Source organism: Lygodium microphyllum, chromosome 7 (assembly GCF_053477565.2).
Source record: "Lygodium microphyllum isolate KBCC chromosome 7, Lygodium_microphyllum_v1.1.10, whole genome shotgun sequence".
Taxonomy (NCBI): domain Eukaryota; kingdom Viridiplantae; phylum Streptophyta; class Polypodiopsida; order Schizaeales; family Lygodiaceae; genus Lygodium; species Lygodium microphyllum.
Window position 1 is genome coordinate 71,120,667 of NC_141141.1, and position 25,671 is coordinate 71,146,337.

Here is a 25,671-nt window from a genome sequence, read left to right on the forward strand (position 1 = left end):
ATATTTCTCCCATTGTGACTTATGTTCACTAACATAAGCTTTCAACATATCCAAAAGAGTGAGATTCATCACCTCTGTTTGGCCGTCAGTTTGAGGATGAAAAGCTGAGGAGAACTTTAAAGTGGTTCCCAAATTCTCAAATAAAGCACGCCAAAAGTTGTGAATTTGGAGTCTCTATTTGAAATGATCTCAGAAGGCATACCATGAACTGTGAAGATATGTTGAATGAAAAGTCTTGCAGCTTGTGCGGATTTCAATGTTTTATGACATGGAATAAAATGTGATTGCTTACTGAATCGATCAATTATGATCCAAATCATATCATGACCTTGAGGTGTTCTTGGAATACTTGAGATGAAATCCATTGTGATAGATTCCCATGGATCTTTGGGCACTGGAAGAGGTTGCAACAATCCTGGAGTCTTTTGCCTATCATACTTGGATTTTTGGCATACTAGACAAGCCTCAATGAAGCTATGTGTATCTCTTTGTAATGTTGGCCAATAAAAGTAGCGCTCAATTGCACTTAGAGTGGCTGCCCTCCCTCTATGTCCTGCATAAGGGGGTTCATGACTTTCTTTAAGCACCTTTTGTCGAACAGGAAGAGTGACACAAAGGCGATTGTTCATGAGAAGGTAGCCGTCTTTGATGGAATAATCTGGATGAGAACCTCCTTGCTGTAAATTTGACCAAATTGCTGCAAAATCAGTATCTTCATCATAAGTATTCTTCATCGTTTGAAAATCTTCATGATGAGCCACTGTAATAGTTGCAATACGAGGCACTCTAGAAAATGCATCAACAACTACATTTTGTTTCCCTGGAGTGTACATAATTTGAAAATGAAACATAGACAAGAAATTTTTCCATCTTGCATGTTTCTCCTGCAAATGCTTTTGAGTCTTGAAATACTTCAAGCTCTGATGATCAGTTTTAATAAGGAATTCATTGCCTAAAAGATAATGTTTCCATATCTTCAAAGCATGAACCACTGCTAAGAGCTCCTTTTCATAAATGTCATACCTTTTCTCCACATCATTTAGACGGTGGCTTTCAAAGGCTACGGCATGGCCTTCTTGATTTAGCACTGCACCAATATAATCACCGCAAGCATTTGCTTCCACCACAAATGGTTTTACCAAATCTGGAATGATAAGAACAGGTCCAGAAGTAAGAGCTGTTTTCAGCCTTGTTTCTGCTTTCTCTTTTTCCTTCCATTGGAAAGAGGTCTTCTTCTTTGTAAGGTCATGAAGTGGAGAAGCCATATGTGCAAAATGCTTGATGAAGCGGCGGTAATAAGAGCATAAGCCAAGAAACGATCGCACCTCATGTACATCATGAAGATGAGGCCATTCTTGGATTATCTTGATCTTTTCAGGATCCATCTGAATCCCTTCAGAAGAGATGACATGCCCAAGGTAATTTATTTTATGTATGAAAAATTCACTCTTTTTACCATTTACCAAGAGTTGATTTTGTTGAAGTAATTGTAGAACAATCTCCAAGTGCTGATGATGCTTCTTTTCATTCTTGCTAAAGACAAGAATATCATCAAAGAAAGTACCGACATATTGTCGATGCTCTCTAAAGATGCGCTCCATCATTCGATTAAAGGTGGCTGGTGGATTAGTTAATCCGAAAGGAACCACCAAGAATTCATAAAGACCGTATGAAGTGCGGAAAGCAGTTTTGTGTACATCTTGTGGTATTACCCTAATTTGATGATAACCACTCTTTAGATCAATGCGGCTGAAAACCTTTGAGCCTCCTAGACGATCCAAAATGTCGTCAATTCTGGGAATAGGAAACCGATTCTTCACAGTGATTTTGTCGAGGGCTCGATAATCAATGCACATCCTGAATGTGCCATATTTCTTTTGAACAAGAAGAACCGGTGAACAAAATGGTGAGCTACTTGGCCTAATTAGCCCACGGTTGAGTAGATCTTCGACTTGCTTTCTGATTTCTTTTTGTTGAGGACGGCTCACACGGTATGGTGCTATATTAGGAGGAGAACTGCCTGGAATAATATCAATATGATGGTCTTTTGGTCTTTCTAGGGGAAGCTGATAAGGAAGATATTCCAAAAAACAATCTTTACACTTTTCCAAGAGCTGAAGTCGCTCTTGGTTTTCATCATTCATATTATCTTTTACATCAGTGACATAAAGCAAACAACATTGAACACAATCCTTAATTGCTCTAGAGACTTGCATATGGCTTACCATAGGTATGGTGTCTCCAGAAACTCCAGCTTGGATCTCGTACTTCTTGCCTTTGTTGGTGAGTTCTACCTTCTTTTTCTGAGAGAAGATGGTTGAATCTACTCTATGATTCCAGAGCATGCCAAGAATCACATTGCAACCATCAACTTCATCACTGTAGCCTTGAATTTGAAACTTGAGCTTGCCAATGTAGGGTGTCACAGTCTTCACTGTGTCACCTTCATCGGCATTTAAAGCTTGGCGAACTTCTGCTGGAGTGTCTATCTCTTCATTCTTTAATCCAAGCTCTTTAGCTAATTGTAAGGAATTGACATTTTCATTCGCCCCAAGATCTATCAAGAATAGTGCTTGCTTACCTTGCAACTATCCTCAAGCTTTTAATAATTTGCGCATCTCTGGAGTGTGAGTTGTGTTTGCAACTACATCACTGATAGCATTGATTTTCACGGGCGACTTAGGCTTGTTGTCAGAAACATTGATTTGTCCTTTGTTTGGACATTGCTTCGCTATGTGGCCTGTTTGTCCACATTTAAAGCACTTCCCTTCTTTCATGAAGCGCTGCTTTTCTTCTTCGGAAAGTTGCTTTACTTGTGGGTATAGATTGGAGCGAAATTGAGGAGCATTAGGAGGTGCATAGGGCTTCATCTTCTTTTGATTTGATGGCTGCTTTTGCCACTGTTTTTGTCCTTCATTTGGGGCTGAATACTCCTCATCATCAGCTACTCTCTTCTTATCATTCTTTTGGAATGATTTGTTGCCATTGTGCTTCATTTTCCATGTCTCAGTATGGTCAATGAGTTCCCTGATACTAGAATAATGATAATGATTAAGAGTAGTACGAAGTTTAAAATGCAAAACTCCTTGAAACTTCCTAAGCTTTTCCGAACTGCTGATCTTCTTGAAATGTTGGACCTTCAAAAGTAGCTCCCAAAATCTCTTGGTATAGTCACCAAGTGACTCATTTTTCCTTTGCCAAAGCCGATTCCATTCCATTTTTACATCTCTTTTGAAATGAACAGGAAGAAATTGACTTTGTATCATGCGAACGAAGGACCGCTATGATTTTGGGGCAGCATGATCATATTCCAACCCCGTCCACCAAGTATGGGCTAAGTTGGTCAAATGTAAAGCTGCAAACTTAATCTTTTCTTTTTCTTTATACTTGTCACGACTATGCAAAATTTGAAATTGACGAATAAACTTCAGAAGAAGATCAGGATTTCGGGAACCATCATACATACTGGGCTTGATCTTCTTTTCAAGTTGAGATAATGACTTAGTCTTCTTCTTCTTCTTATGCCTTCGTCCATGCCCGGATCTTGAGGTTGAAGATGATGAAGTGCTTGATGGGGATGAAGATGGAGACGAGGGTGAAGAATGTCAACGCCTTTGACGATGATGAGGTCTTCCACGAGAAGGGTGTGACTCTTCGTCCACTAGAAGAGGGTCCATTAGAGTAGGCGCCAGATGACTTTGAAGAAGAGGATGAGCTTCGATGCGATCTCTTTCTTTGTCTTGAAGTAGAATGGGATTGCCTCTTAGAAGTAGTTGGACTTCTTGATCGGCTCCTTTCATTGGTATGGCTTTGTCTCCTTGAAGCAGATGGGCTTCTTTCCTTGAATTCTTTGGGATTCTCAACTTTTTCTAGTTTGAGAAGTTGCTCACGAATTTGCTGATTCTCCTCTCTAAGACTTTGAATGGCTTGAAGGATAGCACTCGACTGAACCATTGAGACTCAGAGAAAAATATGCTCAAGCACTCAATGCAAGGGCTGAAAACAAACAAACTTATAATTGTAAGCACTACCGGTGTTGGGGTGAGGACCGAGCCAAAGCTCTGATACCACTATAAACGCTCCGAACAACGTAGTATGCTTAACAATTATAATATTCGCTTGTTTTCGAGATTTACTATAAAATATAATGAACACTTAAAGCTGAAAATGAAAATTACTCACAAAATTGCAGCCATGAAAATGTAAAAGTAACGGAGACAAGATTGAGGGTTGAAAATGGGCAACCCCCCCCGAAGGAATGTATTTCTGCTCGACCCAAGTCCCTTAGAGAAGAGCTCGGTTACAATCAACCTGAGAGTGAGGAGAAGTAATTCTCACTCTCACAAGATCATGCAAAGATGTACAAACACACATGCATTATCTATTATGCAATGATAAGAACTGATTTCTTTACAGTATGAGAGAAGAAAGAGGGGAAATCAGCCTTTCTTCATCGTTGATCAGCAGTACATGGATAGGGCTTGCTTCTTGTTGCTAAAATGGAAGAAAGAGCTCGAGAAGGAGGTGCTGTAATGAATTTACAGGCTTGCTGTCCTGTAAAACAGCAGTGATAGAAGAGGGAATATGGAGGAATTTGATAATGGAGAAGTGGGGGATGATGATGGGGATGGATGGGGCCAGTTTCTGGCTATCTGTGGGTGCTGTACATGAGTTTTCAACAAAGAAAAATGATGCTGAATGAAGAAAAACGAGCTCTTATTTATAGGAGAGGGAAGAGCTAGTACAAAAGGGGAAAATGGAGTAGCACAAGACAAGTGTCCAGCCACATGTCATGAGATGTGACAAGTGGTAGGACTCTTGGAAACTTGTGTGACAAGTGTCTTGACACTTGTCTCTTCTCTATGGCCTTCCTTTTTGGGCTGAATACTGTCAAGAATAGAAACAACCAAATTTAGTAAGCACAGTCAGAGTATAGAATTTACTATTTTTAGAATGACATCCCTATTTTTTAGGACTAGCATTTTTAGGCTAATTCGAGGCTCCTAAAATTTAGGGATCCCCCAATATGGGTATCATATGAAAGCTTTTTCCATGTACATCGCAAAAATGGTATCAGAATCTTAATGTGACTTTCCTATGTAAAGAAATGTGCATTTCAAGCTTTCAGCCCATATGCACATTGTACAAGCATTTCATGATCATGCCATCTTGTGGATTGTAACTGTCTATTCTGACAGATCTAGCCCATACTTCAAGGCATCAATCCTTTTTGTGTGCAGGTCTAACCCTGATATGCCTGAGTTTTGGTCACAGGCGCCTAATCGGGCCATATAGGTGGAAGTGTGAACTATCTTTTTTCTAACCCACCGACTGGGTCCACCATAACCTGTGACCACTCGTCAGTGGCCAGCTCCAATGCACTTTTCTTTATATCTAATTAGTGCAAAGAAAACAAATTTAATAAATCATTATATAGACAAATTAATGAAAAAGGATACAAATTTTGTTTCTATAGAGTTGTGAGAGTCTGCTACTTCGAGAGACAATGGTTGCTCGACTCCTTCCTCTTCTTCGGCTACCCAGTCCGCTCCACTGAGAGACAACGATTGTTGCCTACCTCTTGCTCATTTTGAGCCCCACTCTTCCCCACCCTCGACTACTCAGGTTCGAGAGGCTACCTTTGGGAGCTCTTCGGCACCCTAGATACCTTCTTTAGCACGGCCAGCGGCACTTTCTTCGTCATCAGACATTTCGGAGTCCGTGATCCATGAGTTTTTGGATTCCCTATCTACTTTAGAGGGGGGTTCAGAGGGGGATTCTCCCACCTTAGAGAGGGAACCTACTCCACATGAAGCTCTTCACCCATCCTCTACTTTCTTGGGGTGACTGTCTTTGACAAGCCATCTCTTCTATTGACATCCAGGATCTTCAGGACCTAGGTACCACCTAGATCGGGACCTTGGAGGTTCAGTTGCGACTTGGTGATGAGGCCTTCGTATTCCTTCTAGCATGGATGCACGGAGCTCGTGGCTTTCCTCCCGAGGTTGAGTTTCGGGTTCTCCAGCTTACTCTGTCTACTGTTCTTTACTGCAGGTTCTCTTTCTGGTGGAAATCTTGGATCTTAGGGATCCTCTACATCTTCTTTCTCCTCTTTTTCTTACCTTTGTCCCTTGATCCGCATGGAACCACCTCCCGAGATCGAGTATGGGCATATCCTTATGGTTCTTGGCACCACATAAAGTCCGACATTCCTCCTATGCATTGCATGATTTCATCATCTTTGTACTAGGGCACTTGGGCAAGTGAACAATTTTCCCACGAGGGACACTGTCCAAGTGGCACATGGTGCATGAGCATTCTTCAGCATGTAGCATTGCATTTCCACCTCACTCTTCTCTTGTTTCCCTTTTTGGGCGTGAGAGGGGGTGTTGAGAAACCCTTCACCCTTCACCCGCAGTTTGCGTTTTGCGTTTAGGGTTTGCAGCCCCAAAAAGGGGCGCTATCCTAGATTGACTATGCCTATTTCTAGGCCACTCTCTCATTCATTCCTTACGGCTGATTCATTCAGTCCGTCACCTCTTCTCTCCAACCTCTCCTCTACCCTCACACCCCTTCAGGAGGACATTGCAGTTCGTGGTTCGTAGCTGTCTTCATCATCTTCCTTGTGCTATGACACCTTTGTTCCCTTGTATTACATTCACTCCATGATTCAGGTCTTCATCATTCCATTCATCAGAGTTTCTTCTCTCTTCTCTTCTCTTCTCCATGTTTGCCAAGTTCACTCCATGTTCCTCCCCGCCAACCCTACTGTCTTGCTGGTACGTCATCTTTTGACAAGGCCTTTCAATCTTCCTTGCAGCATGATGGGCATATTACCATTCCTCAGTGGTATTTACGGCTCAAGGAAGATGTAGGTATTACTCACTTTCTTGCGATCCCTTCAAGCCCATGATGATTAGCCAAGATACAAGCCCAACGGAATAGTTCACTTTGCGTGAACTAAGCTTTTATCTCACGGATTCTTCATGACTATGAGGCTATTATAGTTAATGCGGCTCTTGCACACAATGTTTGGTGCCATGTATGCTGGAGTAGCTTGATGCAATTGTCATTGTTGGAACCTTATAATGTGAAGCGGAGCCAAGCGAGCTTGAGTGACAAATAAGGAGTATTGGATGGGATCATTTAGGAATATCTCTTGATGAGCCACTAAATCGTGTCAATGAGAGCTTAATCGGGTACATTTTAGTTGGGATTTAAGGATGGAAGTGTCTTATTTTTAGAATGTTTATTTTACATATAATGTCTTGATTAGAAGACAACAAGATTGTTTTGATTGTATTATTGCAACAAGTTTGGCATGCTCTAGTGGAGCCAACAAGGAAACAAGTGGAGATGACACTTGAGAGTTGGTTTGCGTCCACGAAAGTGAAAGGTGATTGGTGTAAAGTGGGTCTTTACTACTAAGTATCTGATTAATGGCGCCTTGGGCGAGCATAAATCTAGGTTTGTTGCCAAGGGTTTTGCATAGTGTGCAAGTTTTGATTATTCAATGACTTTCGCACCTAGAGCTTGTATGTCTACTATTCGGGCTATTTTGGCTCTCGCCACCCATCATTGATCGCATGTCTTTTAGATGGATGTGAAGTTTCCCTTTCTGAATGGCATCCTAGAGGGGAAGATTTATTTCCTACAGCCTTGTGGTTTTCTTGTGTAGGGGAAGGACCATGTTTACAGATTGTGGAAGACCCTCTATGGACTGAAGCAAACTCCTAGGGCTTAGTATAAAAGGATTGATTGATTTCTTTTATAGAGTGGTTTCCATCATTAGATCATGATTCCAATCTTTATTTTAAGGTTGAGGGTGATAGATGTGTGCTTGTCATCTTTATCGCACTGGAACATAGTTGTTAGGTATGAAAGTTATGATGCAGTATGATACAATGACATACAATACTAAATGGTACCTTATGATTTTATAAGGTACAATACAATATTAGTACAAAAAAAGTTAACTTAACTATTAAAAAAACTAAAAATCATTAAATGATAGAATACATGTGTAAAGTATTATAAAATAAGATGAATACATAAGGGTGGCCCTTGCGGCTGGATTTGATGCGCACAACATGTGATACAACTAGAGTCTAGTATATACATGGATCATAGTGGATACAATCATAGTAGATAACAAAAGAAGAGAGGCCTATGATGAAGCATTACTATTATCATCATCATTAGAACCATTTGAATACTTATCAAGAGAGTCTGAAGATGATTCCTCGGCATTGCTCATACTCATTCTCATTGGTGAGGTTACCATTGTTATCAAATGATAGCTCCCTAGGCATTGATTGTGTAGATTGGGGGGGGGGGGAGGGGACTCGGGAGGGGGGATGTAATCATGAGACACGGGATGGGCTCTACTAGAGCCCTGTCTCACATATGTCTACAAGCCACTCGAACCACCCCTCCTCAATGCCGGAGGGCGTCAAATGACCATACCTGTGTTGCCACCAATTCCCCGTGAGGATGTTGACTGCGAGTGTTACAAGTTTTTGTTGCTATAAGCCATCTATAGAGCTCCACAAAGATTATATTCTCTTTCTAATCCACCTCTTGATGTTCACTTGGAAGAGTGTGGCCCGTCAACATGAATGTATCAACATTCACCTACACAATGCATATAAAATTATAAATACTCAATTGTAAAGTATAAAGTTTTAAACAACGAATTTTAAATTTTATGGTTAATTATTGACTTACTTTGGACTATCCATGCTTATCACAGTCCTCATCATCATGTGTAAGTTATCCACTTAGAGCTTCCTGATGTTCTCCATGAGCAAGTCCAAACAATGACTTGCACATGGAATCCACATAATCATAGGAAACTTGGCCTCAAGCAAATGGCCCATGCATTGACAATTTGATGGATTATTAGTAATAACTTGCACCACATTTGAGGGGCCGACCTACAACCACAACTTACAAATACTAAAGAGAGAAAGAGCGCAAGAGAAAGAAAGAGTATATTAACATCTCTAAAAGGCCAATGTGGCCTATGAGAAGTGCGGAGTGGACATGAGATGAGTATATTGATGATGTCTCATTTCTTACGATCATTCCATTTGTAGGTGAGAATGAAGCAACCATATTTTATCCATGCAACCCAAATAGGATCAAAAGATCTATCAAGCCTCTTCTCTTCATCAGTCTTTTTCGTCCTCATGTCATGATATGTGACATTGGTCCATCTTTCACATGGACCCACATTGGCAATGGCTTTTACCATCTTCTTTCATTACTCTTGCTTTTGGACATTGAATGCAAGACTGAATTCAATCACCCTGCATGCGATTTCAATGTCCGCAAGTCATTTCCTTTCTCTAAGAAAGGCAACTGATTCACGCACATGTTTGAGAGAGAGAGAGAGAGAGAGAGAGAGAGAGAGAGAGAGAGAGGGAGGATTGCCTCTCCGGCACTGCACAAGCCTCCTTTCCTGGGTACAGATGTGGAGTTAGCACCTGAAGGAGGTGAGAGTGCGTAATGGCGTGCAAGGTCAAGGCGTTAGCTGAAGAGCAGAGATGAGCTCAGAGTTAGAGGAAGAGTGAACACAGAAAAATAGATGTACCGATGTGATGGTACACAAAGAATAAAAAGAATGTATTTATATGCTAGGGTACATTAAGGGTGTGTTCACACCTGTAAGTCTATTTACATGGAGACGAAGGGACTTTAAACCCAACAACCTCCCACTTAAAGGCCCGAAGTGGTACCTTTAAGCTAACCAACTCCCAGTAAATGAATGCAATGCTCATGCTAAGCCTTTGCAAGAGACTTAGTGAGAACATCTGCAGGGTTATCTTGGGTTTTGACCTTAGTCAGTGTGAAAAGACCATCATCCAAGACCTGTCGAATAAAGTGATACCGAACTTCTCTGTGTTTGGTATGTGCATGGAACATGACATTCTTAGCCAGACATACTGCACTCTGGCTATCACAACCAAGCACTAGAGTACGTGAAGAAAGACCAAAATCCTTGACCAGATGGCCAAGCCAAATAGCTTCCTTAGAAGCTTCTGTGGCTGAAATATATTCAGTCTCTGTAGTACTCAGTGCCACAATTTTCTGCAATCTTGAACACCAGGAGATAGCCCCACCAGCCAAAGTAAAAACATACCCATTGGTAGATTTCCTAGTGTCAAGATCTCCTGCCATGTTTGAATCACAAAATCCTTGCAAATCTAGTGTACCCTTTCCATAGCATATACACTTTTCTTGTGTACCTTTCAAGTATTTGAAGATACATTTCACTGCTTCTCAATGTGACTTGCTAGGGTTAGACATAAATCTGCTAACAACTCCCATTGCATGAGCAATGTTAGGGCGAGTTGCAACCATGTCATACATCAAAGATCCACAAGCTGATGCATAAGGTATATCCTTAATCACACTAACAGCTGCATCATCCTTAGGGCAATCAGCTTTGCTAAGCTTTGTATGTGGCGGTAAAGGCACACCAAGAGGCTTAGCATCAGCCATATTAAACCTGTCAAGTACTTTGCTGATGTACTTGTCCTGTGAGAGAAACAACAAATGTTGTCCTCTGTCTCTTTTAATGCGCATGCCCAAAATGTGTTCAGCTGTCCCCAAATCTTTCATAGAGAAGGCTGAACTCAGCTGCCTTTTAAGAGCATTCAAAGTACTCTTATGCTGTCCTGCAATTAGCATGTCATCCACATATAAAACCAGCACAATAAGGTTGCCATCATCAGTCTTTTTAGTGTATAAGCAATGATCTACATGACTGCGTTTAAATCCATGGCTGAGCATGAAGGTATCAAATTTTTTGTACCATTGTCTAGGGGCTTGTTTCAGCCCATATAAGCTGCGTTTCGGCTTACAAACCAAATGCTCTTTTCTTGGAATAGCAAATCCTTCTGGCTGTTTCATGTACAGCTCTTCATCCAAGTCACCATGAAGAAAAGCAGTCTTCACATCCATCTGATCCAACTCTAAATCCAAGGATGCAGTGAGAGCAAACAAAACACGGATCGTAGTCATCTTCACCACTGGTGAAAAGACCTCCTGAAAGTCTATGCCTTCCTTTTGTGTATAGCCCTTAGCAACCAGCCGTGCCTTATACTTGGGCTTCCCATCAATACATTTCACTTTGTAAACCCATTTATTAGGAATAGCTTTCCTATCCTTGGGTAAAGGTACAAGTTCCCATGTGTTATTCGCATATAGAGACTTCATCTCTTCTTGCATAGCAAGCTCCCACTTTCTCTTGTTTTCACATGACTGTGCCTCTTTAAATGTCAAAGGCTCACCCTCATCAATCAACAAAATGCAATCCAAAGATGGCTGAAAGCTCTATGGCTGCCTTCTGATACATGTAGACCGTCTTACCCAATGATCTATATTATCAGGCAGTGGGCCTACGTCCTGAGGAATGTGCACACCATCACCAGGTGGCTGATTTTCAGCATTTTCTTGCTGCTGTAATCTGTTTTCAGCATGTTCTTCTTGTTGTCCTATTTCATCCTGTGCATCTATTTGCTGTCCATGATCTTCTGGTTGTAGCACAATAGGTTGCTGCTCATATTCAGCATCAAAAGGGACAGAATTTTCAGCTAATGGCCGCTGAATGGCTGGCTGTTCATGCTGAAATTTGACATTCTTTTTATCAAGATCACCATGTGTAGCATTTTTCAGCAACTTTGCCTCATTAAATACTACATCTCGGCTGCGTATTATCTTCCTGCCCTAAGAAAGCCAAACTCTATAACCCATCTCTCCCTTATCTCCATATCCCATGAAGATGCCCTTGATGGATTTCATGTCTAGTTTGGCCCTCTGTTCTACAGATACATGCACAAAGGCATCACAGCCAAAGACACGCAAATGGTCATATGAAGCAGGTTTGCCAGACCAAACCTCTTCAGGAATGCCATTTTCCAATGCATGAGTGGGAGAGCGATTGTATACATGAACTGCAGTTTTAAGAGCCTCTCCCCAAAATTGCTGTAGGAGATTAGCTGTGGATAGCATGCATCTGACTCTCTCACAAAGTGTGTGGTTAAATCTTTCAGCCACGCCATTTGATGCAGGATTATAAGGGATTGTTAACTCCCTCTTAATGCCATGCATCTTACAAAACTTGTTAAATTCTTTTGAGACATACTCATCTCCATTATCTGTTCTTATGGCTTTCAACTTAAGCCCTTTTTGTGTGGTAACAAAAGCATGAAAATTTTAAAAAGAATCCAACACTTCCTTTTTGCTCTTAAGTACATATACCCATAACTTTCTACTAAAATCATCAATGAAAGTAACAAAGTACCGTGCACCCCCATACGAATTAACATGTATAGTGCACACATCAGAGTGTACTAAGTCAAGAACATTAGACTGCTTAACGACACCAGAGTAATAAGGATACTTCACATGTTTTTCATATAAGTAATCATTACAAAATTCGAGACCAGAGCCTTTTACATCAAATCTTCCTAAAGAGGAGAGAACTTGAAGGCCTTTCTGGCTCATATGACCAAGTCTTTTGTGCCAAAGCTCCATCTGTGAATGGACTTCAGCCATAGCCAAGAACTTGCCAGGTAATGCTTTACAATGCAAGCAATATAAAGTCCCCCTTTGCTGCCTTTAACAATCAACATAGAACCCTTATGGACCTTCCAAGATCCACCACCAAATATAGTAAAGTACCCTTTAGCATCAAGTTGCCCAATTGATAGTAGACTCTTCTTTATGCCAGGTACAAATTTGACATCCTGCAAAATCAGCTCTGGGCCATTTTCAAGAGCCAAGTGAATGGTGCCAACACCCTCTATCTCACATGCATAGTTATTACCCAAGTAAAGCTTGCCTAGGCAACCTGCAGTGTATTCAGAAAATGACTCCAAAGAGGGGATAACATGAAAAGAAGCACCGTTGTTCACTATCCATGATTGTGATAGCCCATTATGAGCTGAAAGTAAGGCATCAATTACCTTCTTTTTGGTGATGTGCATATCACATGTTGCTACCATAATATCTGCATCATTAGATGAGGCTACAACAAGTATCTCTTCGGTGTCAGGAAGCTCTTCAATGACCACACTGGATGCAACATTTGCCTTTGCAACTTCTTTTGAGGAAGAGCTGTCATATATTTCTTTTTCTTATCTTGCTGTTTCTTTCTTTCTTGCTCTTTCTTGAAGTACCGGAAATCGGGCTTTTTATGCCCTTTACGCCCACACTGATAGCATGTGACATCCTGCTGTTTGCCCTTGCCTCTGCTTTTGCTTTTATCTTTACTGGCTGCATTACCCCTCTTTTCAGACCTGCCCCTTACATGGTAAGCTGAGCCACTACTTTCACCACTAGACTTTCTTTTGATTTCTTCGTTGAGGATTGAACCTCTAATACCATCAAAAGTCAAAGCAGGATTGTTGCTAAGTGACACAACCAAAGATTCCCAATTGTCAGGCAAAGTCATCAATAAGAAATAGCTTTCAATTTATCATCAAAAGCCGTGAAACTAGAGTCCTGCAATTGACTCAAAATCCCAATGAAAGGTACTCAAATGCTCACATGCTGGCTTAGACTCATCCAACTCCATGTTCACAAGTTTGCGCATAAGATGCATTTGATTCACAGGAGTTGTATTTTCATAAGTGTCCTTAAGCTTTGTCCATATAGCATAACCTGTATCAAGACGCTTGATGTCTGTAAGTACATCATCAGACACTGCCATCTTAATGTATGCAATGGCTTTCTTATTAAGTCTAGCCCAATCCACATCTGTCATAGCTGCAGGCTTAGTCTCCAAGAGAGCATCTTCATAGGCCTTGAGAAACAAAATGCCTTGTATCCTATCATTCCACAAGTCAAAGCCAGTGCCATCAAACCTCTTGATTTCAAAGAGGGATTTTGGGTCACTGCTGCTAGAAGCATTTGCAGCCATTTTTCAGCAATACACCAGAAATTCAATGCTGCAATTTATGACAGCAAAAATGAGCTGAATATTCAGCTGATTTCAGCCCAATTTTTCAGCAAATAATAGCAAGATTCAGTCCAAGTACATGTACAATAGTAGAATGAATGACTTTCAGCAGTATGACGGCAATTTCAGCATACAATAAATGCATACATCATTGCTAGATAATCCCACTTCAGCAATATCACCAAAAATACATTTGCACCAATCCCAGATCTCCAAATGATCACTAAGACTATTGCAACATGAATAATCAACAATACATGAACTCAATGGGAGCTGCCCAACATGTGTATTGCATACATATGTGCTCGTATCAACCTGTGATACCCAAAAACACCAAGAATTCTTTGCAATTTGTCCAAAATCGCACAAGCGGGAGATAAAAATGCTCAAATCACTTTGCTTATGGCAACAAGATTGCTTTAGAAAAATTTCCAAAGTGCATTTCACGCGTTAACTTTGCCAAAATCCACAGATTTCAGTAAAAACCCCAAAATTTCACTGACCAATTTTCCACGATTGCATTAATACATGTTCCCAAAAGCATAAAATGAGCAAATTTAGCAAAATTTCACAAAATTGTGCAAAAGCCCCAAATTTCTTGGGTCCAATTGTGCACCAATGTCAGCCAATTTGACTCAATTGACCAAAATTTCGCCAATATAGCAAAAGCCCCAAATTTTATGGGTCCAACGTTGAGAAATTTCACTCGGATAAGTAAAATTTCAGTAAATTTGGCGAAATCCCCAATTCAAACGTGCACAATGTTTGCAATTTCTGACGACGCAGATGCCTCGATCTTGCATGAGCAGCAATCAATCTGGAAAAGCCCCAAATTTTTGGGCATAAACCTGCACAAATCTGAGATCTGTGCCTCCACCGCATGAACCCTTGTTAAGAGGAAGGGGATAACTTTGAAATTAAAGAAAATTTTTATTTATTTTTATTAAAAAGGAACTGATGAAGTCACGAAAAGGGGGGTTCGTTGACCCTGCCTTGACAACTGTCATTGCCTGGTCCCGATCGTCGTGCTACGGAGTTGCTTGCCAATGCTTGGTCGTTTCTTGGTCCCAGTTGTCATGCTGGACCCGAACTCCAGTCGTCTGCCCCGTGCTACTTGTTACAGTGAGCCGCCTGTCGACTGGTCCACTGCCGTCCTTATCGTCACGTTGGACATGCCACCTGGTCACCCGACTGTCGCCTGGACTGTTTATCGCTTGGACTGTTCGTCAGCACGTAACAAGTTGCCTGCACACGCCGCAGTGTCACCTGCGACTTGATTGTCGCCTGTGAGCTGCCAACTACTCATCTCCTTTTGGTGGTCTCGAGAAGCACACGAAGCCTTAAGCTCTAATATCAGTTTGAAGGGGGTAAGAGTGCGCAATGGCATGAAGGGTCAAGGCGTTAGCTGAAGAGCAGAGATGAGCTCAGAGATAGAGGAAGAGTGAACGCAGAAAAATAGGTGTGCCGACGTGATGGTACACAAAGAATAAAAATAATATATTTATATGATTAAGGGTATGTTCACACCCATAAGTCTATTTACACGGAGACGAAGGGACTTAACACCTAACAACACCACCAATGGTGGAGGCCTCACCTACATCGGTTGAAGATATGTCTATATTCGATGCTTCCTCATTAGTAGGTATAGGTATTGGTGTTGAATCTTGATGCACCACTTCCTCCTCTAGCGATCCCCCTCTCATCTTAGCGACAATCTTGTCCGCAATGTTTCGAGGGATTTTCTTGCATGGAGCAACTTGCCCCCGTGTCTTGGAAACGTGTTGGAGGAGTGGGGTTGCACCACTTGTGTAGCACTTCGTACAATACTTGCATGCTCAATGGTGGGAGTTGGACTTCTTTGTGGTTCTTTTCACATGGATGGCGTGAAAATAGAAGGCCTTGCACTTCTCACGAGTCATGCTGCTGATGGAGGGTTGAGGCTTCAAGCTTTGGAAATTGGATGTTCAAGGCCTGGGTGTGGGAGAGGAGAGTGAGAGAGAGGCTTGAGAGAGAGGGATAGTGAGAGGCTCGAGCCTTGACAAGAAGAGGGGGAGAGAGAGAGAGGCTTGAAAGTTAGAGAGAGAGGAGGCGGTATAGGCTGATAGATAGATAGCTTGCTTGAAGAGAGAGAGACTTGAGAATGCTTGTTGATTTGCTGTAGAAGGATGGAGGGGAGGAGCATCTTTTATAGGCTGGAAAAGGGAGTGGAAGAAGAGAGGGATCCAAGGTGGAATAAGAGAGAAGTGTGTGGAAGAAGAGCATCCAGTGAATCTATGTAGAAGTCTTCCACAATGGTCAAAAGTGGCTCTCCAGTGAGCTTGTGTAGAAGTCTTCATAAAAGAAGATAGCAATGCCTTCACAAGCTTTTGGCCATTTCCTTTGTGGCGGCATTGCTGTCTTCTTTTACAAAGACTTTTACACAGGCTCACTGGAGAACCACTCTGCATGTTTTGCACTATTTATTTGGGACTCAATCCTATGGGATCATATATGGAGAGGGAGCTACTCTTTTTGGATGGAGTGACTCAGATTGGGAGGTGATGTGGATTTGAGATGATCCACTACATGTTATGCTTTTTCCCTTGGATCAGAAGCTATCTGGTGGAGGAGTAAGAAGAAGCGTGGCGCCTTCTTCTACTGAGGTAGAGCACCATGTTCTTTGTTCCACATCTATGGAGGCAGTTTGGCTTAGCGGATGTTGGTGGAGATTGGCTTTTCACATATAGGACCCATGCATCTGTGTGTGGATAAGTAGAGTGCCTTAGCTTTGGCAAAGAACCCCATGTTTCAGGCTCGCATGAAGTACTTAGAGATTCAATGTCATTATGTACAGGATTGGATCATGGATTTTGAGTTAGTGGTGGCCTATGGTCCCATGGCGGACAATGCAATAGATCTCTTCATGAAACCTTTACCCAAGGCTTTTATGCTTCATTACATGAGATTGTTGGGTCTTAGACACTCCTAGGATCGAAGAGGAGGTGTTAGCTTGCCTTATTTAGTCTGTTAGTTTGCCATCTCTTGGTATTGAGCTTTGCTAGAGTTTGACAGAGACATAGGAGCTCTGATTGTAGTTGGCTAGCATAGGATTCTTTGCTAGTGTAATTTCCATGCCTAGCAATCCTATTTGAGAGGCTATAGTTGCCGAAATTCCTGAGGACCTTGACTACCTTGAGTTCAAGAGATCCATCCAAACTAGGGGAGATAGTCAAAATGCAAAGGCCAAATTCAGGCACTATCACATCAAGGGCGAGCAATTGTACTACCAGCATTTCTAGTGTCTGTTAGGCATTTCATAGCTTGTGCTTCCCAGCCCTAGACTGCTGTGATTTTCTCAAAGCTGCCATGTCAGAATTTGGACTGCATTTAATGCAGTCAGATTACATTAATTGCAGTCAGACCAGTCATTGGCCAATTTTTTCTCTCTCTGCTATTTATAGCAAGCACTAGGGCATAGGCAGATTCGCTTCTGTTGCCTGCAGGTGCACACACTAACATCGACATCTCTCTCCATCTCCAGTGCTGCCAGAGTCTTCAGCCTGATCTGGTGCCCTCACTGATGCTGTGAGCTGCGTGAAGGGACGGATTAATCAAAGGGGCGCAGGGTGAAACCAACCACCCCTTGCCAAACAGCCGACAAAAATAACCAGACTTTCTTAGCGATGGGGCAAGAAATAAATCGGTGGCGGGCGGATTCCACAGTAGTGGTGCAAAAGAAACAGTTGCCATTGGAGATTCGTCGCTTGGAAAGAGCTGAAGCAAGCGGAAGACCACCAATCATCACTCTCCAAAGAAAGACTTTATATTTGAAGGGTGTCTTGTTCAACCAGCCCTCCATCACAGTCGCCCTCCACCATGACCGGGATTTACGCAATCCCCATAAAGCATTCGCTTTAGTAACTAGCCATCCTGCCAAGGATGATTCGAAGCAAGGGCAGGAAAGGGCTGTCGGCTCTGGAGCACCCTCAAAAGCTGTTCCCATAAAGGCCTGTATCCACGAGAATAGTCCATTCATTCTCTCTCTCTCTCTCTCTCTCTCTCTCTCTCTCTCTCTCCTGTATTCAGCATTGATTTCTGATTCAGTGCAGATTATCACTTCACTCTCTCTTCTCTTATTGCTGTTTCTCTCTTTCCTTTTCACTCCATGTTCATGATTCTCTTCTGTTGTACACTCTCATAGATCGTTGTATCCACTTCTCTCAGCCTGTTCACATTTGCACATAGTCTAGTTCATGGAGTGCATTGTGATTTTAGCCATGTGGCAGTGTGGGCGGCATCTTTCAAAGCTCAGGATGCTTAGTTTTCCACAGTCAATTGGCCCTTGCCATTTCTTGACGTAAGGCAACCTACTGGTGAGATCGGCGTTTCAACTCACAAAATTCTTGCATTTTTCTGCTTCACCCCTGGATGATAGGGGCATCATCCATGACTGTTGCTGTCTATGTTGACCAAGCATGCTTCTCCAATACCAGGTGAACAGCATGTTGCTGTGTTTCAGTCCAGTAAGCTGACAGCATTTGCATTTTGCTCTAAAACAGGCAGAGAGGGCAGTTATCTGCTGTCCATGCCTGTGGTTTGTGTTCCTGTCCAGCATGGCTGATTATTGATCTTCTGTACTGGCCAAAATGCCTTTGTGTCGTGTGAGCTGCTGCCTATGGGACAAAACGAGATATAACAGTTTCATTGTTCAGATGCTCATAGGCATAAATTGCCAACTCTGAAAATAGGTCTTTTTAAATGGAGTAAGATCGCAATGCTCTGCTATTTACGGCATTTGAAGTTATAATCTCTCTAGTTTTTAGGGTTTTTCTCACCTTTAACTTCAGGCACCAGGGATCCACATCTTAACTCTATCCACTCTTTAAGAAACTCAAAACTTGGATAGTGTTAATTATGTCCTGTGGGAGCTGAAGGCTCGAGTCCCAGCTTGGACATTTCTGGGAGTTTGCCAGCCAGCCTATCCCATGCCATCTTTATGGACCTTCTCTAAGGTGTCACTTTTGGCCCGATCAATGATTTTGCATTCAAGCTCTACTGGCATGTAGTTTTATGCATTTATGGGCACAGTTTGCTAGCCTTATGATTGCACCTTCCCACACTTTTGCTACTTGTTGACTACGGAATCTATCCATGGCAGGTTCCCAGGCACAAAGGTTCACATCAACAAGATGGAGGAGCTTTGGAGTGAGGTGCAACGATGGGAGTGGTTTTGGCCATGCCATTAATTTTTCATTCCTGCACAAAGCATATGGAGGTTCAGTTTCACTATCTTTGGGAGAAATTTTAATTGGGAGTTGGAACATATGATGGTTATATGAAAGATCATGCAGTAGATCGTAAATTGGGTTTGGAACATATGATTTGTTATGCGAAACACTCTGCGGTAGACTTCTCCCCGAGGCTCTGCCTTTCCCTTGGAGTGTCTTCATCGTTTGCACCCTTATTCCTTCAGGCATGCCAAGATTTGAAAATGAGTGTTAGAAGAATAGTCATCTCCTGCAGCCTGCTTTTGAGCCCCAACACCAAGTTAGTGGGGAACATTAGCAGCTGTGTCCACAGGCCTTTACTTGGGCATGGTTTAATTATGATTGTACGCTGAGGTTGAAGTACCACCATCTGCTGAGCAGGGGCACGTCTGAGTGCGAAAGAACCAAGGAAACTGTAAAGGCTGAATGAAACCGACTGCTTTTTTGACTAATAAATCAATGCAAGTTCTCAGATCGTGCAAGTTTTGCATCAGATAAGTTTGTTTCAGAACTAGATCTGTATGCTTCAGATGGTTGGTATAACAAAAACCACTCCCAATCATTGGAATTTACTGAATTGGCTGGTTCATGTGAGCTCAAATTGAGCAGATATCTTATTTGCTGGGCAGGGGTGCTGTATGCCAGTTCTTATCTTTTCCTGTTTGCATTTCTTGTTGGAACTGATGGGATTATTTATGAATTCTGGTGCAGGTGTTCAATCTTTGTAAGAACATCAGAGCTTTTGCTGTTTTATTTCGAAGAGGGAGGACTCCTCCATTGCCAGAGAATCTGCAACTGAACCTGAAAGCTCGAAAACATTCTTTGGAGGACTGATCTTTGTGGGCAAAAGTTAGTACTCAAAATGACTTGATTCATTGAGCTAGAGCATCTGCAGAATGTGGATGATGTGTACAGATTTGATACGGCCAATCAAAGTTGTGCGTCACATAGTATATGCGAGTTGAAATAGGAAGTTTCATCATACTCTTCATGTATACAACCTTGATTCTTTGTTTAGTTACAGGTTTGATGGATTGATAATGTATTGTGGTCTTATCACTCACACTAAAATCTTGACACCACTATTTATTGTATCTCATCTGTCTGGATGTTTCCAGTTTTTGGAAGTTGACATGACATAGTTTGGCTATCTGCATTCAAAGTCAATTGTCCTGTGCAGCATGTTGTGAGAGTTTTAGTTTGTAGGCTTCGACTTGTGTAGAGAATGTCAATACAAAACAAGGCATCATGAAAGGCTTATAACCTAATGCTATCCCCTGGTGCAGCTCTTGCTGAAAAAGAACCAACATCATTACATGTAATAAACATGCAATATGACTAGAGCTCTTGCTAAAAAAGGACCAACATCATTACATGATGTAAGAACACACAAAATGCAATATGACTAGAGCTGATTTCATATACACGAATAAAAACCATTAAGCCAATTGGCAACCTGCAATGTGATGTGAGACCACAAAATGACAAACACTGAAATTTGATGGATTGAAAAAGCGAGACTTGATTTACTGAACTGGTAATGTACTCCAAGCCTCTTTGATGGCACAATAATAGGATGTGTACATCTGATTTAGGGGCTAAAGGTAGATGGGTGGAGCTACCTACATGCAGCATGGCCTCAAATGATTACTTCTGTGTATTAATAATGAAAAGGTCATATTAGCTTTTATGACACTTGAATGTCAAGTAGAGTCAACTAGTGTTGCAACATGAAGTTTTTTCTTGAAGGAACGTGAACAAACAATATATTATGTAGAACATGTGCAAGCCCCTAGATGCTAACGGACTCCAGGAGTTTGTGTGAACTTGTAAGGCAAGCAATTGTTACGACCAATTCTAGTCAATAGCTTCAAAACCTAATCACTGTCATCAATGTCACACCAGAGTTGGCCTTTTGATTTAGTTGTAAAGAAAAGAATCAAAACATACTCAGATTCTAGTTTGTAAGTGTAATAATCCCAAATTCTGAATGCAAGTAGCTGAGCTTACCCATGCAGCAAGGTTTAGAGAAGCATCACACCCTTCAGAGTAGGTTCAGCTATGTTTGTGTTGCGTTCATCTGAAACTTGCACAAAACCTCATCATTTTCACGGCGATGCTGAGAGAAGTTAACAATATTTATGTATCTTTTTATCTTGAGAAAAGACCAGATTCCTTCATAGCGAAGATGAAGTTTTGGGCAACGACCTTAAGATGTAACACTAAAAACCTGCAAACTGTGTTACTGTTATTTCATGATTGCCTTCCAATAGCTGCATCTGCAAAGACACTCACGAGGTTCCCCTTCACCTCAGGAGGTTTTTTAGTCATGGTTAGCTTAGTTTGTTATATTTGGCCTGTTTCGATAGTAGAGCTGATATATTCTTATGAGAGCCGTGGATATAAAACCAAGTCGTGATGATGAATGAGAGAAACATAGTTTAGCTTCAGAATCAGATCTTAGTGGAGTAGTAGGCATCCATCCATAGAATGAGGCCGTTGGAGCCATTATCCTCCCACTTTCCACAGGCTAACTCACCATGACATTTTAGTTCTCTAAACCATCTACTAGCATGTTGTATAGCATATAAAAATATCTTCCTTCCAATACAATTCTTAAACATTTCACACAACTCCTGAGCATACAAAGGCATAAACCAAAAAAGAACATTTCTATCAAGAGTTTAAGCCCCAAACTGAAATCGCCAGCTTATCCAAGCTTCTTATTTTCCTTGTTGTCTAGAATCCGCCTTCTATCCATACAAACTGAGGTCAGGACATGTGTGACCTACACTCTCTCTTAGGCGCAGGAGAGATTTACAAGACCATAATGCTCTCTAAACTTCTCGAATCCATCAAGAATGATAGCCATTGAGACATACATATTGAGCTTCTGCACTACTTGATTCTTGCCCCAGAATATCAAGCAAAAAAATATACTTATTCACTGTGTTCGAGTGATCAGCCATGACCATGTTAGTGTAGGGGATGCTAAATAATAAACCCATTTATAAAAACTCAATTGTAATCGGGCTAATTAATTTAACCCATTTATACAGACCTCAATTATTGTTTTAATAACTCGATTACCCAGTTCTTGGCCCAAACTCATAATAACTGCTTGTATTAGTAAGAATTTTAACATTGATTTATGCATTGAGGTCACAACAGGAAAATTCATACACTATTTTACTAAAATAGGCTCGACTGGAAAACACGCATGCTAATTTACCGAAGAAGGATTAGGAGTGCGACGACATCTGTTGGGAGCGACACAGATGGATGTCTGTTAGTGTGAGAAAGCTGACCCAACGGCCAGAGACCAGAGGTTCATTATGTCGAGCTGGTTTGTTTAAATAGATACAAGAGGGTATAAATATTGGCCTTTTTGTTTGGGCTATATTTTTGGCCTGCCCATAAAGATCACTTTGATCGACAATTTTTAAAAAGAAAATTTCTCATTTTTTTGAAACACAGATTTTGATGGTTGCACCAACCCTTCTCTCTCAAGTCTTTTTCTCTCTCACAATCACAAAGAAGCTGCATTGCAACATCTTGATTCTCCTTGTTCTTTTGTATCACATGTTTCTTATTTTTAATTTTGTCTACCACACTGACATATAATCTCCTCTCTCTCTCTCTAGGCCAAAGACCAAGAAGTTGCCAATGGTTCTGAGGCTAAGGGTTGGTGGTGATCATCATCTCATCTTGTGTTTGCTATGTGGTGATGTTGCTGGTGGTTGAATGCCCTGGGACTGGGCTAGGGCATACAACATGGCCTTATTGCTGCCATTATTGCATCCTCCATTCATTTGCTTCTCTTTGAGGGTATATGCTTTTTTCGAATCCATAATCAAGTTGCTATGTGACATGGATAGTTGCAGGTGCCCAAAGTACAATGTCGTGATGAAGAGGGGCTAGAATTGATGGATGGTCTCCGTCAAAAAGATGTGGGAGGAGCCTACCATGCAGCCACACCTCTAGTCCAAAGGTGCTTCTCCATCCAAAGGTGCTTTGCATTGAATGTTCCACAATGAGTATTCTAGTATATGATTGTTAGCTACAAATGCAAAAGACCCCATAATTTTTGAGAAAAAGATTGTTGCATAAATCAATTGGATATTTTATTGAGAGTTGGGCTTCTTCCCATGCAAATTGTATTGGATCAAGCAACATCATAAGACTAGGATATATATTAGTTAATTTTTTCATTAAAATTGAGGTCTACGTGTATGCAAAAGGAAGACTGGTCATGTGGCGACAGAGGGATGAATGCGCAAGGGTAATGAGAGAACCTTAACTCTAAAAATCATGTATAAAAGGGATGAAAAAGAACAGAACAAGCTATTCATGTGTGTGCTAACTTTGCTTGCTGTCTCTCTTGCTACTCTGCTATCTATGTGCATGAGAGGGAAGGAGAGGGAGTGAGGGACTTGTAGATCATGAAGCTCTATCCATTCTCTTCTTTCTTTTACTTCACCATCCCTTCATGGTAAGTTGAGTACTTGAGCTTAGAATGCATGGTGTTGGGTTTTTAAGGGAGCGAGGGATGTGCAACGCAAAGTTCTTTATCTCTTTGTGTCTTCTTGCTCCTTGCATTGACTCCTCTCAAGCTCATGGATGACAATGGAAGCAAGGAGGTGAGCAAGCGAGTATACAAGGATTGTGGAGTGTAGCTTATCGATGCAAATGACTATGCCATGGTGGGCATTTGAATGTGAATGCAAAATAAAGATAGAAAATGTATTAAAAACATATTGGATTTGTATAACGCGTTGGGAGTGTCCATCATCTTGAGGAAGTACACACATGAAGAAGAGCCATTTCAAAGGACTTAAAAAGAATGCAAGAATGAGCTATGCCTTTAGGGGCAAACACAAAAAGTTTAGTTATAAAATCGAGTAAGAAACATGATACAATCCACATATAAAACAAGGAATTGTGTCTTTTTTCACCCCCACATTGTCTTTAATAGATCTAAGTTGTCTTGTTTAATTAGCATTGGTTAGTGATTCGATTATGAAAAAACAAACAAACAAAAGAAAAATAAAGCAAAATGATTGCTCTACTTTACTTGGGGAATCCCTAATCATTGGTTGCATGTCACATCAACCTACATTGTGATGTGCATTATACCAATGCACTAGGGCACTAGTACATGACCCTAGTGTAGTATTTCTATGATCCCCACACACACAACCTAGCACATGCTCTTGTGAATGTAACCCTAGCATGCTAACCCTCGCACACCACCCCTCCAGCACATATAGGCTCACCACTCTTCTACATCCACTACACCTAGGATACTGCACATACATAAGTGCATGCATACACATGGGCATGTGCACTAGTCTGTACCTACACACTAACTTAAAGAGCAAGCAATTTGGGTGTCAAAATCTTGCTCACCAGTAGCTTAGAACAATCTGACTCATATATTATTGCATGATACCTGCATCCGCACATCTAGTACACTATAGAAACCATGCTTGAGCATAGCCTAGTTCACATGTGTACGTTGTCGTAGGGATTTTTGTCGAAAAGTCATGCCCATCAAGGATCAGAGGTAGAAGGAAGTAGAGATAGGAGATGGAAGGGAAGATAAAGAATACACAAGAGGTAAACACAATAATGACAAAGCACAATGAATTGAATCAATATGTATTGACAGAACTTGGATTCTTTTGTCTGGCACTACTTAGAAGCAATCTTCAGGCATTAGATCGCATAGAGCTCCTTCGTAGACCAAAAACGTGGATCAGAAATAACAGCTCATTCTCTTCTGCTCGAAACTCAAATCTGATGGCTCCGTTGGCTTTGGAAGGGGGGTAAAACCCTAGGACACTTGATTAGGGATCTCCCAGATCACTTCTTCTTCTTCTTCCAGTTCAAAGTGCAGTTTTTAGTTTATCAACAACGATCGCAATGCACACGATTTCCTCAATCTGTTTTTTTGTGAAAAATCTCATTACTGGCTGAAAAAGCAACTTGCTTTTTGCATGCCATCCTAATCTAGAAGCTTTTCTAACTTTTTTGGATTTTTTATAATAAATAATATAAAAATATGCTAAAATTATCCAAAAATCTATTATTTTTGGATAATCCATGCACACTAGTACTAATGACTCAGATCACATTGACTCTCTTTATCAATAAGAAAGTCGCATGATGATGCATTCCATGCTTTTTCACAACGTGTCCGCATAGCATCAGGGCATCCACCCCCTCTGAACCTGCACATCCTCCGGTACGTGCCAAAATCCTAGTTGTCACTGGATTTTGAGTCCTCATCCTCTGCAACCATATCCTTTGCTTCTTCATCTTCCATATCTTCATGGCTAGCTCTTGTATCATGGCCACTATTTTCTTCGAATTCTGGCAACTCATAGGTAGTAGATTCCCGCCTCTTGAATAATTTGATTCTTTTCCCTGCTACCCGAAGTTTTATGGTTG

The 25,671-nt window shown here is 41.3% G+C and overlaps 1 protein-coding gene across 5 annotated transcripts in view; it reads left to right on the forward strand.

Annotated features, from left to right (window-relative positions):
* Nucleotides 1–20,368, forward strand: part of LOC148033575 (plant/protein) — a 77,572-nt gene extending 57,204 nt beyond the window's left edge. For 2 of the 5 annotated variants that reach the window (XR_015691327.1, XR_015691328.1), the window contains exons 5-6: nucleotides 19,110–19,226; nucleotides 19,930–20,368. Coding sequence is in view for 3 of the 5 variants with exons in the window: in XM_087681515.1 (XP_087537641.1) it covers nucleotides 19,930–20,052 (123 nt within the window). In the remaining 2 variants the exon portion in view is untranslated. The remainder of the gene's footprint in view (nucleotides 1–19,109; nucleotides 19,227–19,929) is intronic. The other 3 variants (XM_087681515.1, XM_087681516.1, XM_087681517.1) reach the window with 2 other exon arrangements.
* The last annotated feature ends 5,303 nt before the right edge of the window (nucleotides 20,369–25,671 follow it).